Source organism: Phycodurus eques, chromosome 1 (assembly GCF_024500275.1).
Source record: "Phycodurus eques isolate BA_2022a chromosome 1, UOR_Pequ_1.1, whole genome shotgun sequence".
NCBI lineage: Eukaryota > Metazoa > Chordata > Actinopteri > Syngnathiformes > Syngnathidae > Phycodurus > Phycodurus eques.
Window position 1 is genome coordinate 9002741 of NC_084525.1, and position 13015 is coordinate 9015755.

The following is a 13015-nucleotide window of genomic DNA, read 5'->3' on the forward strand; positions in this document are numbered from 1 at the left end:
TCATACACACACGCACACGCACGCACGCATGCACGCGCACATAGTCAGTAATGATGCTGGCTCACCATCTGGCCTCAACAGGCGCATCAACAAAATGTTTAATTTTGACCACAAATACCTTGATATACTTTTCATAAATAACAACATACAAAAGAATGCAGTTGCATATTAGAAGATATTGGGTCTTTTACCCAATTAAAATGCCTCATGATGCTCCCTTACCTGTTTGTTTAATGACGTAAAGGTAAAAAAGACGGCTGTTAAAGATAACAAATTAAGAACAAAACCGAAACCGAATGTGCCATCTGTTGGAAAAGAATCATTTGAACATACATATGTTATAATAGTGTGATTTTTATTTTATTTTTGCTGCTAAATGGTTTCGCAAGTCATACAAAAGAAACACATATTGTTAGGCCAATTAGGGATCAATGCTTTGACAGCTATAACGCAGCTGCTTTTACAACGGCGCTGAAAAGTAAACAATGTCCATTGGTGGCTACGCCAGCAAACAGCAGCATGTAGTCTGAGATGCCGGGCGCTGGCTCCTGCATCAGTACAGCGACCACACCTCACCGACACCAAACACATTAATAGAACCCTTATCAAGCACGGGAAGTGGACCAAGCACGTCTTTATTTACATCAGTCGGCAGCGAGTTATGGCTCTCGTAAACCCACGAGCTTATATTGTCCATATTCACATGCAGCATGGGAAGCAGTAATATACTATATTCGTTTGAGGTCTTCTTCTTTCACTGCTTCCATTAGCAAATACGTGATATACTGTATTATACAACAACACGTCAACAAATCTGCTTCAGAATAAATAAACACTGATGAAATTTTACCTCTTTAAAATTATCCAGTGTGTTATGAGGTGAAATAAATGCATCAGAATAGATATTTAAAACTAGATAATGTAAAATATGCACTTAACTCTGATGCACCGCATTGGTTTTGGACAAATAAGGATGAATATATGACCATAGTGTTTTTAACAATTTGGCTAGTCCCACAATGGTAATGTCACATTTCTTATCATTTACATCAAATACATTTAGGTTACATCACTCCTCCAGCACAAGTTAATACCATAACAAAATCATAAAGGAGGGAAAATATGTGTAATTTCATTAATATTGTATATAATTCACATTGTACATCCCAATTATGTATACAGTGTGTAAAAAGCAAAAGATTTAGGGCATATTGGTTTGCACATGATTAACAACTCTCACTGGAGATCCAAACAAATAAGTAATCAAGTAAAAGAACAAGAGTGACGTTTTTGGGGGGTATCGGGAAGGAGCTTCTCAGCACTGCCTCTCCATGTAAACTCAATGCATCCAAAAGAAGTACTACCTGGAGCCGGCACTTCCCCGCTCTCCAGACCACGCCCTTCACTTTTTGTTCTTCAGCTGATTGGCCAGCCAGTCCAGGCCCTCATAGAGGCCGTCGCCGCTGGTGGCGCAGGTGGCCTGAATGTACCAGTTGCGGTGGCGCAGGGAGTGCAAACCCAGCTTGTCTGTGATCTCCGCTGCATTCATGGCGTTGGGAAGGTCCTGGAAATACGAAAAAATTAAAATAAATCGCAACAGGACGTCAGCCATTTCATTCTGTGATGTAATGGGCAATCGGGTGCAGACGAAGAGACATGCAAAGTGTGTACCTGCTTGTTTGCGAAGACAAGAAGAACAGCATCCCGCAGCTCGTCCTCAGCCAGCATCCTCATGAGTTCCTCTCGAGCTTCATTCACACGCTCACGGTCGTTGCTGTCCACCACAAAGATTAAGCCTGCAGAGAGAGGACAGGAGCGCAATCTCATTAAAGCAACACTAAGGAACAGTGTAATGTTGAACATGATGCATTCCAAGATGCTGGTTGACCTCTGATTTGTTCAAATTTCTGTGGTCGTCAGAAAACCTTTATCAAATGAACGGGAACTTTGGAAAGTAACAAGCATTTCCAACCACTGTTAATGGGTAAAAACAATAAATGCTTGTTGTCTTGTGTCAACAAATATTACCGAAAAAAAATCTAATTAAAAAAAGAAAGTATGCGATTGTCATTGCAAGGGAGAATTAATTAATAATATTATTTTCAGACCAAATTATAAAATAATATTGCCTTTTAATTTCCTTGAGTACTGTTTAATATATATATATATATATATATATATATATATATATATATATATATATATATATAAATACACATACATATATACATATATACAGTGGGTATGGAAACTATTCAGACCCCCTTAAATTTTTCACTCTGTTATATTGCAGCCATTTGCTAAAATTCCTTTTTCTTCCTCATTAATATACACGAAACACCCCATATTGACCGAAAAATACAGAGTTGTTGAAATTTTTGCAGATTTATTAAAAAAGAAAAACTGAAATATCACACAGCCATAAGTATTCAGACCCTTTGCTGTGACACTCATATTTAACTCGGGTGCTGTCAAATTCTTCTGATCATCCTTGAAATGGTTGTACACCTTCATTGGAGTCCAGCTGTGTTTGATTATATTGATTGGAGTTGATTAGGAAAGCCACACCCTTGTCTATATAAGACCTTACAGCTCACACTGCATGTCAGAGCAAATGAGAATCATGAGGTCAAAGGAACTGCCTGAAGAGCTCAGAGACAGAATTGTGGGAAGGCACAGATCTGGCCCAGGTTACAAAACAATTCTGCTGCACTTAAGGTCCCTAAGAGCACCGAGGCCTCCATAATCTTTAATTGGAAGACATTTGGGACAATCAGAACCCTTCCTAGAGCTGCCCGTCCGGCCAAACTGAGCAATCGTGGTGAAAGAGCCTTTGTGAGAGAGGTAAAGAAGAACCCAAAGATCATTGTGGCTGAGCTCCAGAGATGCAGTCAGGAGATGGGAAAAAGTTCTAGAAGGTCAACCATCACTGCAACCCTCCACCAGTCTGGGCTTTATGGCAGAGTGGCTCGACGGAAGCCTCTCCTCAGTGCAAGACACATGAAAGCCTGCATGCAGTTTGCTAAATAAACACCTGAAGGACTCCTAGACGGTGAGAAATAAGATTCTTTGGTCTGATGAGACCAAGATAGAACTTTTTGGCTTTAATTCTAAGCGGAATGTGTGAAGAAAACCAGGCACTGCTAATCACCTGTCCAATAAAGTCCCGATAGTGAAGCATGGTGGTGGCAGCATAATGCTGTGGGGGTGTTTTTCAGCTGCGGGGACAGGACGATTGGTTGCAATCGAAGGAAAGATGAATGCGGCCAAGTACAGGGGTATCCTGGACGAAAACCTTCTCCAGAGTGCCCAGGACCTCAAACTGGGTCGAACGTTCACCTTCCAACAAGACAATGACCCTAAGCACACAGCTAAAGAAACGAAGGAGTGGCTTCAGAACAACTCAGTGACTGTTCTTGAATGGCCCGGCCAGAGCCTTGACTAGGTTTAAGTCAGGGCTCTGGCATCTCTGGAGAGACCTGAAATTGGCTGTCCACCAACTTTCACCATCCAACTTGACAAAACTGGAGTGGATCTGCAATGGCAGAGGATCCCCAAATTCAGGTGTGAAAAACCCCAAAAAGACTCATGGCTGTATTAGCTCAAAAGGGTGCTTCTACTAACTACTGAGCAAAGGGTCTGAATACTTATGGCTGTGTGATGTTTCAGTTTTTCTTTTTTAATAAATATGCAAACATTTCAACAATTAAATTTTTATCTGTCAATATGAGGTGCTGTGTGTACAGTAATGAGGAAATAAAATTAAATTATTTTAGCAAATGGCTGCAATATAACAAAGAGTGAAAAATTCAAGAGGGTTTGAATACTTTCCATACCCGCTGTATATATATATCTATATATATATATCTCTATATATATAGATATATATATATATAGATATATATATAGATATATATATATATAGATTATGGTCTTACTGAGCTTTGTTGTGCTGTTTGTAGGAGCACTTTCAATAAGTGTGTGTTGCAATTACTGAGCTGGGGTAGCTGTCAAGCTAATTGAGTTAATACTGTAGCCCTGCTGTGTTAAGCTTGATTTTTCACGATTTTGAAGCCTCATTTTACATGATGTTTTTTAATCATTCAAATTTGGCAGGTTTGCTAACTGTAGTGTCTTTACAGGGACATTAGGCACAAAATATTCATCTTTGCTGAATTGCATTTATTGTCAGTTGTGACTAATACATTTGTGGGCTGCGTTCAGCTGGAATGACCTCATGTATGTAAAATATTAGTCAGGTGTGACACAGTGTGTACACAGCAGCAGCAGTGGAGAACCAAAGTGGCAGACTAAATCTGGCTCACCCTGAGTGTTTTGGAAGTAGTGCCTCCACAAGGGACGAATCTTGTCCTGGCCGCCAACGTCCCACACAGTGAAGCTGATGTTCTTGTACTCCACTGTCTCAACGTTGAAGCCTGAACAAGAGGAAATGATAAAAGAGTGTCACAAGCTGGATTCAGTCATAGATTTTTTTTCTTCAGTGGTTCTTGCCTTACACACCGATTGTGGGAATGGTGGTGACGATCTCGCCGAGCTTCAGCTTATAAAGGATGGTGGTTTTCCCAGCGGCATCCAGCCCCACCATGAGGATCCTCATCTCCTTTTTCCCTATCAGGCTCTTCAACAGGTTTCCAAAGATGTTGCCCATGACGACCGCCGGCTCACTCCTCAACTGCAACAGAACTATGAGACGAGGAACTGTTAAAGACCACTTCAGCAAGTACGACGGAAAATCAAAACAAACAGTGAACCACACATTTAGAATGTCTAGACCACACAAGAAAACGTGGTGAGGACACTGTGGCTCTTAAAAAACAACTCTGAACATTATTACTCTGTTACACGGCTAAGCCACCTCAGAAGAAAGCCAGTAAAAGTGTTTCACACTTCAGAAGGCAGCTGACCTGTAAGGCGCTGTAAGGGACCAAGTAGCCCGGTGGAGAAATCAGTCACAATGCTGCGATTTTCATGTGGTGCCAAATAACCACTTTTTAAGCTACTGGCTGGTACAAACAGAGGTGGGTAGAGTAGCCAAATATTGTCCTCAAGTAATAGTGCTGTTACTTAATAATATGACTGAAGTAAAAGTAAAAAGTAAAAGTAAAAAGTCGTCTTCAAAATATTTACTTGAGTAAGAGTAAGAAAGTACTCAGTGAAAAAACTACTCAAGTAAAGAGTAACTTGTCAGTCACTTCTGATTTAATTTTTTTTTAAAATCAGCGCATGAACATCAAATAAAAAAACAATTATAATAATAATATATGGGAGTGGCTACGTGCGTGGTCATCTGACCGCCTTGTGTCGTCTGCTTGGTGAATTGGAGTCAAATGGCATTAGTGAGCGGCACGGTGGACGACTGGCTAGAGCGTCAGCCTCACAGTTCTGAAGAGCGGGGTTCAATCCCCGGCCCCGCCTGTGTGGAGTTTGCATGTTCTCCCCGTGCCTGCGTGGGTTTTCTCCGGGCACACCAGTTTCCTCCCACATCCCAAAAACATGCATTAATTGGAGACTCTAAATTGACCGTAAGTGTGACTGTGAGTGCGAATTGTTGTTTGTTTGTTTGTATGTGCCCTGTGATTGGCTGGCGACCAGTTCAGGGTGTATCATGTGCCCGATGATAGCTGGGATAGTTTCCAGCACGCCCGCGACCCTAGTGAGGAGAGGTGGTTCGGAAAATGGATGGATGGATGACATTAGTGATCCCGTTTGATTGGAGCAACGGGCACCCTATGCGGAAGTCGTAGATGGAGTCTAAAAATAGACACGCACACCCAAGAATGAATAAATAAAAGTAGAAAACGGCATGTCGATCATTGTAACGGAGTGAAAGTATCGATCCTTATTCACATAAATACTCAAGTAAAAGTAAAATTGATGCTGGTGGGCGGAGCCTGCTGCTGCTCATCTGTGGCAGTTACATCCCTTTCATATTCGGTTGTCGCTGTAATCATTTTTATTTCCCAGGTGACTGATAGTACTGATAGTAGTATAATACTTACTTTGTTTACTTGTATCCCGTCACACATAAGTAGTTCTGTTTCCCGTTGTTGTATGTTCAGTCCATGTGTAGGATTATTTCGGTTGTTTTGCTAATGTGTAGATGTGATTCTGCTGCTGCTCAGTGGGAGGGCAACTATTTTAGTGAGATACATGACCGTGGGCCACCCCAAAATACTGACCAAAAATCCTATACTGTAAACTCACAACATTACATTAGGCACACCTGCAAATTAGGCACATAATGTAAGTTAATAATAATCAGTATTAATTGAAACTGTCCAATTCACAGTTATATTTATTAAACAATACATTACTGATAGTGGCTGTATAGGTTACACAATGGTGGTACACTAAACTTTATCACTGAGAGCTTTTGCCCCTCTCATGCTTACAGCCAAAATATACGACTTCCTTGCAGTGCATGTTCACTGCATGACAACTATTAAACTTTTATAACTGAATGATAATTAAATACAATATTGAACATATACGCTACTTAAATAAATATGTCCGAGTGGCAGAGCTACAAACAAATACAAAAGAATTTAGTGCAGTCTCCAAAGAGACCATTAAAAAGCACCATGAGAAAAAAAAAAAAAGATACATTAATTTCATGATGCTCAGGGTATTGGGGTTCATTGCGGGACTGCTGCATTGTGCTGCAGTCGCTTCAGGCGCGTGTGCCTAATCAATTGGCCCGCGAGAGATCAATGATGATGATGGCGATGATGAGAATGAAGCAGGCGCCACACATTAAAATCCAATCTAGCCTAATCAAATTAAAGTATTTTTATGTACCCCCTAATATGTGGGTGTTCTGCAATCGCTGCATAGAGTCGCGTCTAGCATACCGGCCTGTCGTCGATTAAAGAACGTCCATTCAGCTATGTATTTTTAAAAAACAAAAAACAAAAACGAAGTCAAATCGGAGAGACATCTGCTCGTGTAAATGATTGAGCATTTTCCCGTTGGCATTTCAGCCGCACTTACCCGTCAACGGGAGGCTGCCAGCTGGACGCAGGCGAGAGTCAGGCTTGTCGGAGGTCTCGCGATGACACATGATCTTAATCTCGCGGTATTTGGGTAGTCGCGCATATCTGCAGTCAGGCAGCAGTACAAAAACACACTCAGTGCCGAATGTAGCGTCTCTTTGCAAAGTGGTAACACCTTTTTCAGTTTTCATTACATGTGACAATTTCTTCAGTTTTATACGATTTTAGTGAGACAGATAATTCAACATGTGCGCTGATACAGCAATAAACCGAACCGTTGTGACACAAACATAGTCTAAAGGCAAACTTGCTTGAATAATTAACACAGGGATTGGACCCTTGCGAGAATAAAATGGATGGATTGTCTTAATAAATAAGTAAACTGTAATAGGATGCTCTGCTACTGCTCCCATTTTGTGATGTGGTTCAGTGAAGTCCATCTGGCTCACTTAATCCGTGGTGGGAAGTAACAGAGTAAAAATACTTTGTTATACTTCATTTCGCAGATTTTTCAGGAGTCAGTGCTTATTTGTCTGACTTTTTTTGGGACAAAACTCGAAGTTTTAATTTCACTCCCTCCATTTCAAAATAAATATTGGTACTTTATATACTTTTATCTCATTACTTTTTAATGATGCAATGTCCATCCATCCATCCATTTTCTGAGCCGCTTCTCCTCACTAGGGCCGCGGGCGTGTTGGAGCCTATCCCAGCTATCATCGGGCAACGACGCAATGTAAAAGACATAATCGAGAGCCAAAGTCAACCACGGTTGAGATCTTGATTCGTTGAGATCTTGAGGACAGCAGCGACAAGGAGCAACAGATTAAGAGAAGCAAGATATTACCCATCCGTGGCCTAATTTAAAGGAACTGTTGGATGTTTTGTGGCGAATAGTTTGTCTTGAACCCATGTAAAAACTACCAGCATCTGGCTGTAAAAAAAAACAAAAAAACATACAGACATACAAGTAAGGTGGATTTTTTTCATTAGCTAATTTAGCATTTTTTGTTAGTCATTTATACAATGTTACCAAAGCTACTTTTGCCTCCTCTGCACTTAATGTACCTAAACACTACTTCAACACTAAAGTAAAGCTATTTATTGAGCTCTGTTTGTATTTGTACCACTCAAACGTGAAGGGGACAAAAGCAGTACATTTGAGGGTACCGCCCAGAAGTAAATAGCAGCAAAAGCTGACTTTCCCAAACCAAATAATTCACATTTCTTATATTGTTTATCATTAGTGTGCAATACAATGGGACCATCCATCCATCCACTAGGGTCGCTGGAGCCTATCTGTCACGTGTGGGGAGTAGCTGGACCCAAGAGCAGGCGGAGGCAGATGTAAAATGATGAACAGTTTATTGAGGAAAGGTTATGGAGCTGGTCCTGGATGTGTTGGCAGGCAGCGGTGTGGACAGAACAGGTTGCTGGCTTGGTGACAGGAATGACGTGGGTTACGAACACGAGAAGACACAAGAGTTAACAAGGGAAGCGAGAAACAGTATAGCTCACTTGACATAAGGTGGGCCGTGGTACCGCCAGGAGAGGCTGCAATACTTAGGCGAGGATTTCCGGGAACAGGCAGGCTTATATACGCTGACGCTGATTGAAGACAGGTGCTGAAAACAGAGAGGGGAGGGGGGAGAGAGAGAACACAAAGCGCCCTCCCGGCTCCAATAATGGAACTGCAGGGCAGTATATGACAGTACCCCCCTCTCAACGGACGCCACTCGGCGTCCTGCCAGGCTTCCCTGGGTGAGCTCTATCCAAAAGAGTAGGATCGAGGATGAGCTTCTGGGAAATCCAAGAACGCTCCTCCGGCCCGTACCCTTCCCAGTCGACAAGGTACTGAAACCCCCTCCCCCTAGGCCTCATGTCGAGGATGCGCAACACCATGAAGGCCGGATAGTCGTCAATAACCCGGGGGGTGGAGGGGGTTCGGCCGGAGGGCTTAGGGTGCTGGTGGAGACAGGCTTCAGCAAAGAGACGTGGAATGTGGAAGCTTCAATTGGACGGAAGTGGGATTGATGATCTTGGTAATGGGGAAGGGACCAATGAAACGCAGAGTGAGTTTCCGGGACTCCGTCTGAAGTGGGAGGTCGTGAGAAGAAAGCCAGACAGATTGGCCCACCTTGTATTCGGGCGTCGGGGAGCGATCACGGTCCGCGAGCTGTTTATTGCGTGCGGTGGACCGGGTCAACGCCGCTCCGACATCTTTCCACACTGCCTTGATTCTCTGGAGATGATCCTTGACGGCGGGGACTGCCACTGCCTGCTCCTGTTCTTTGAATAATGGGGGTTGCTAACCATAACAAGCCATGAATGGGGACATACCGGTAGAAAAACTGGTAAGGGAGTTGTGGGCGTAGTCAATCCACGGGAGGAATGAGGTCCAGGAGGAGGGGTTGCGTGCGGCAACACAACGGTTTGCCCGCTCCGTCTGGCCGTTGGTCTGCGGATGATATCCTGACGACAAGCTGGCTGCTGCGCCCACCGCTTTACAGAATTCCTTCCATACCAGGGATGAGGACTGAGGACCTCTGTCAGAGACAATATCGATGGGAATACCTAAAGACATGCTGTACAGGGAGGTTAGGAGTATCAAAGGCGGATGGTAGTTTGGGGAGGGGTACGTAATGGACGGATTTGGAAAAGGGATTGACAATAGTGAGAATGATAGTTACCTTCAGAAGGAGGTAGACCGGTAACAAAGTCCAAAGCGATATGGGACCAAGGCCGGCTAGAGATAGGGTTTAGACTTCCCTCGGGCACAGACAGAGCAGCCTTGGATGAACTCCCGGGTGTCTTGAACAAGGCTGGGCCACCAGAAATGCTGCTGGATGAACTGAATGGTGCGGGTGATGCCAGGATGACAGGTGAGTTTGGAGTTGTGAGCCCACTGAAGAACGTTAGAGCGTGCGGAATCGGGTATGAACAGGCGGTTTGGAGGCCCGGTCTTGGGATCCGGGTGAGTCTTTTGGGTCTCCTGAACCACCTGTTCGATCTGTCAAGTGGCTGGTCCAACGAAGCACGAGGAAGGAAGGATGGGTTGCGTTTCATCAGGGCTGGAGGGGGGTGAGTAAAGTCGAGACAGTGCATCTGGTTTTTGGAGCCAGGACAGAAGGAGAGACTGAAATTAAACCTTCTCAAGAAGCGAGCCCAGCGAGCTTGTCGTCAAGTGTTAAGCCGTTAGGCGGAACGGAGGTAAGAGAGATTCTTGTTGTCTGTCTAAATGATGAATGGTAGTTTAGTCCCCTCCAGCCAGTGCCTCCACTCTTCCAAGGCCCATACAATGGCCAGTACCTCTCGGTTGCCGACGTCGTAGTTCCTCTCGGCAGGGGACAGACGACGGGAAAAAAAGACACAGGGGTGAAGTTTCTGGGTCGTGGGGTACCGCTGCGAGACGACAGCCCCTGCCCCCGTGTCCGAGGCGTCAACCTCGACCAAGAGGAGGGAGGGGTGAAGAATGGGCGCACTGGTGAACGGGGTCTTGAGTTGACTAAATGAGTGGTGTCTTTCTTTTCAACAAAAAAGAAGCCGGCCCCTGCTGGAGAAGAGGAAGGTCTTATGAGTCCGGAAGCCAGAGAGTCATGGATATAGTCCTCCATTGCCTTTTTCTCAGGTTGGGAAAGGTTGTAGATACGGCTGGAAGGAGAGGGCCCCCCGGCAGCACATTAATTGTGGGGGGTGGGGGGATGGTAGAGAAATGGGCAGGTCTTTGCTGAACACCGGAGAGAGATCATGGTATTCTTCAGGGACTCTGGAGAGGTCAACGGGCGTGGAAGAGGGTGGCGATCTATCAGAGAGCGGTATAGATGAGAGCAGGCAGTGTGAGTGGCAGTGAGGGCTCCATCCGGTGATGGCTAAGTGTGTCCAGTCGATGGTGGGGTTGTGTTTTTTGAGCCAGGGAATTCTGAGGACTAATGGGGTATCAGGGGAAGGGATAACAAAAAGTGAGATGTTCTCACGGTGATTACCTGAAATGAGCAAGGTGAATGGCACTGTTTGGTGGGTAACGGGGAAGATGATTCGGCCATCCAGCGCTGTGACTTTCTTTGGGGACGGAAGTAGTTGGAGAGGGATTTGGAGCTGGTGAATTATTGCTTCATGAATGAAGTTGTCATTGGCACCGGAATCTATAAGGGCAGTAATGGGGGTGTTCTGAGCAAAAACTATAATGCAAGCGGGAACGGTCATGCGAGAGAGAGAGCTTGACCGAATGGAGGTTTGGAGAAAAAACACCCAGCACAGGGAGAACATGCAAACTCCACTCAGGCGGGGCTGCGATTTGAACCCCAGTCCTCAGAACTGTGAGGCAGATGTGCTAACCAGTCGTACACCGTGCCGCCTACAATGGGACCTTTATGGTAAAATACAATCGGTATGCTAGTCCGTCTCCCATTTGTTCAGATTTCGAAAGCCCATAAATGATCCCACCCAGGGTGAAAATGACAGCAAAATAAAACCTTTATTGCATGTAATGGTAATTTTTTTAGTCATAGCCGAACCTTAATTGGCATACAAGTTTAAAAATAAAATTAAGTTTCATTAAATGTAAAAAAAACAAAGTCATAAGTCAAAGATATTTTTCAACACACAAGTTTAATTATCACAGCGTCAAAAGAAAAAACAAAATTTTGATTGCAAGTGACAGCGTTCATGCTAAAGCTGGACAAAAATATTTGTACACGGTTTGCTTCCTCCACCATCTTTTTTTATGTCTTCTCACATACTTCCTCTATCGCTGGTCTTTCTTTTGAAAAAAACAACAACAACTAAAAGTTAAATAAAATGCAAAACACATGCCCAAATTATTTTATGCCTGCTGAGGACTAGCATGATATGCTGATGTCTTGTGGTGGTCGCACCTCTTCCCAAAAATGTTGTTTGTATTCTGAATTGGAGGCATTCGACTTTACATGTTCCTCATGGCAATCCAGAATATTGTTGTTCACAACCATGCCAAATTTGAATTGTTGAAAAAAATAATTACAGGGGGTGACCGCTGAATGCTCTGAAACCACACCCCGTTCAACTGTCAACTGTCAAATACCACCACTATGACATGGAAAAATGGATACTATTTTGTCTCGCATATTTCTTATGCCGGCTCGGTTAGCACAGTTCTGAGGACCGGGGTTCAAATCCCGGCCCCGCCTGTATGGAGTGTATGTTCTCCCTGTGCCTGGGTGGTTTTTCTCCGGGCACTCCTGTTTCCTCCCACATCCCAAAAACATGCAAGGTAGGTTGATTGGAAACTAAATTGCCCTTAGGTCTGAATGCATGCGTGAATGGTTGTTTGTTTATATGTGCCCTGCGATTGGCTGGCGACCAGTTCGGGGTGTACCCCGCCTCTCGCCCGAAGATAGCTGGGAAGGCTCCAGCACGCCCGCGACCCTTGTGAGGATAAGCGGTACAGATAATGGATGGATGGATAGATATTTCTTATGCCTAAATATAAATACACGTTTGAGCCAAATATGGCAGCTTAAAGCCTCCCGGTGGAAAGAATATACTGTATCCCACCAGGTCCACGCAGGGCTTTTCCACAACGGGACAATGAGGCACTCTAAAGTGGACACGCCAGCATGAAGGCCCCTGTCCAGTTCAGACACCCTCCCACCCAATACCCTCTTCCCCTGGAACCAGTTCGCTCAGCACTGCCCCCGAACCCCTGTGATCAATGTATTTCAATTGGTAAAAAGTTCTCTCTGCACCCACACCCGCAAACACACCCCACCCTCCTCCCGCTGCCAGAATGACAAATGTATTTGTTGTGTGGCACGTAACTCTGGGAAATTAGTAGGTAAGGGGAATGGTAACTTCCGGTCAACGGGCAAACGCATAGTGATAACAATGTCAGCATCAAACTCTTCAAGCTATACTCGCTGTCTGCTGGAATTACATAAAGTTACTGTGAATGACGTATTACGTTTATAATTTCCACTATCCAAGTATCAGCGACGCTATCTACGGACCCTTATCTGATTTCATGA

At 44.1% G+C, this 13015-nt stretch overlaps 1 protein-coding gene across 1 annotated transcript; it reads right to left on the reverse strand.

Annotated features, from left to right (window-relative positions):
• Positions 1 to 338: 338 nt before the first annotated feature.
• Positions 339 to 7067, reverse strand: arf3a (ADP-ribosylation factor 3a). Its single transcript, XM_061675920.1, has 5 exons — positions 7012 to 7067; positions 4522 to 4704; positions 4326 to 4436; positions 1672 to 1796; positions 339 to 1564 (listed from the first exon to the last, which is right to left on the reverse strand). The coding sequence occupies exons 2-5, from the start codon at positions 4667 to 4669 to the stop codon at positions 1403 to 1405; spliced, it is 546 nt and encodes a 181-aa protein (XP_061531904.1). The 5' UTR covers positions 4670 to 4704; positions 7012 to 7067; the 3' UTR covers positions 339 to 1402.
• Between the last annotated feature and the right edge of the window lie 5948 nt (positions 7068 to 13015).

Bases quoted from the DNA above. Each gene is read 5' to 3' on its own strand.
- arf3a (XM_061675920.1), bottom strand. From the start codon at position 4,669: ATGGGCAACATCTTTGGAAACCTGTTGAAGAGCCTGATAGGGAAAAAG. The intron at 4,437-4,521 runs GTGTGTAAGGCA...CCTCTTGTTCAG, and splicing joins CACCACCATTCCCACAATCG to GCTTCAACGTTGAGACAGTG. The intron at 1,565-1,671 runs GTACACACTTTG...TCGTATTTCCAG, and splicing joins TTGTCTTCGCAAACAAGCAG to GACCTTCCCAACGCCATGAA.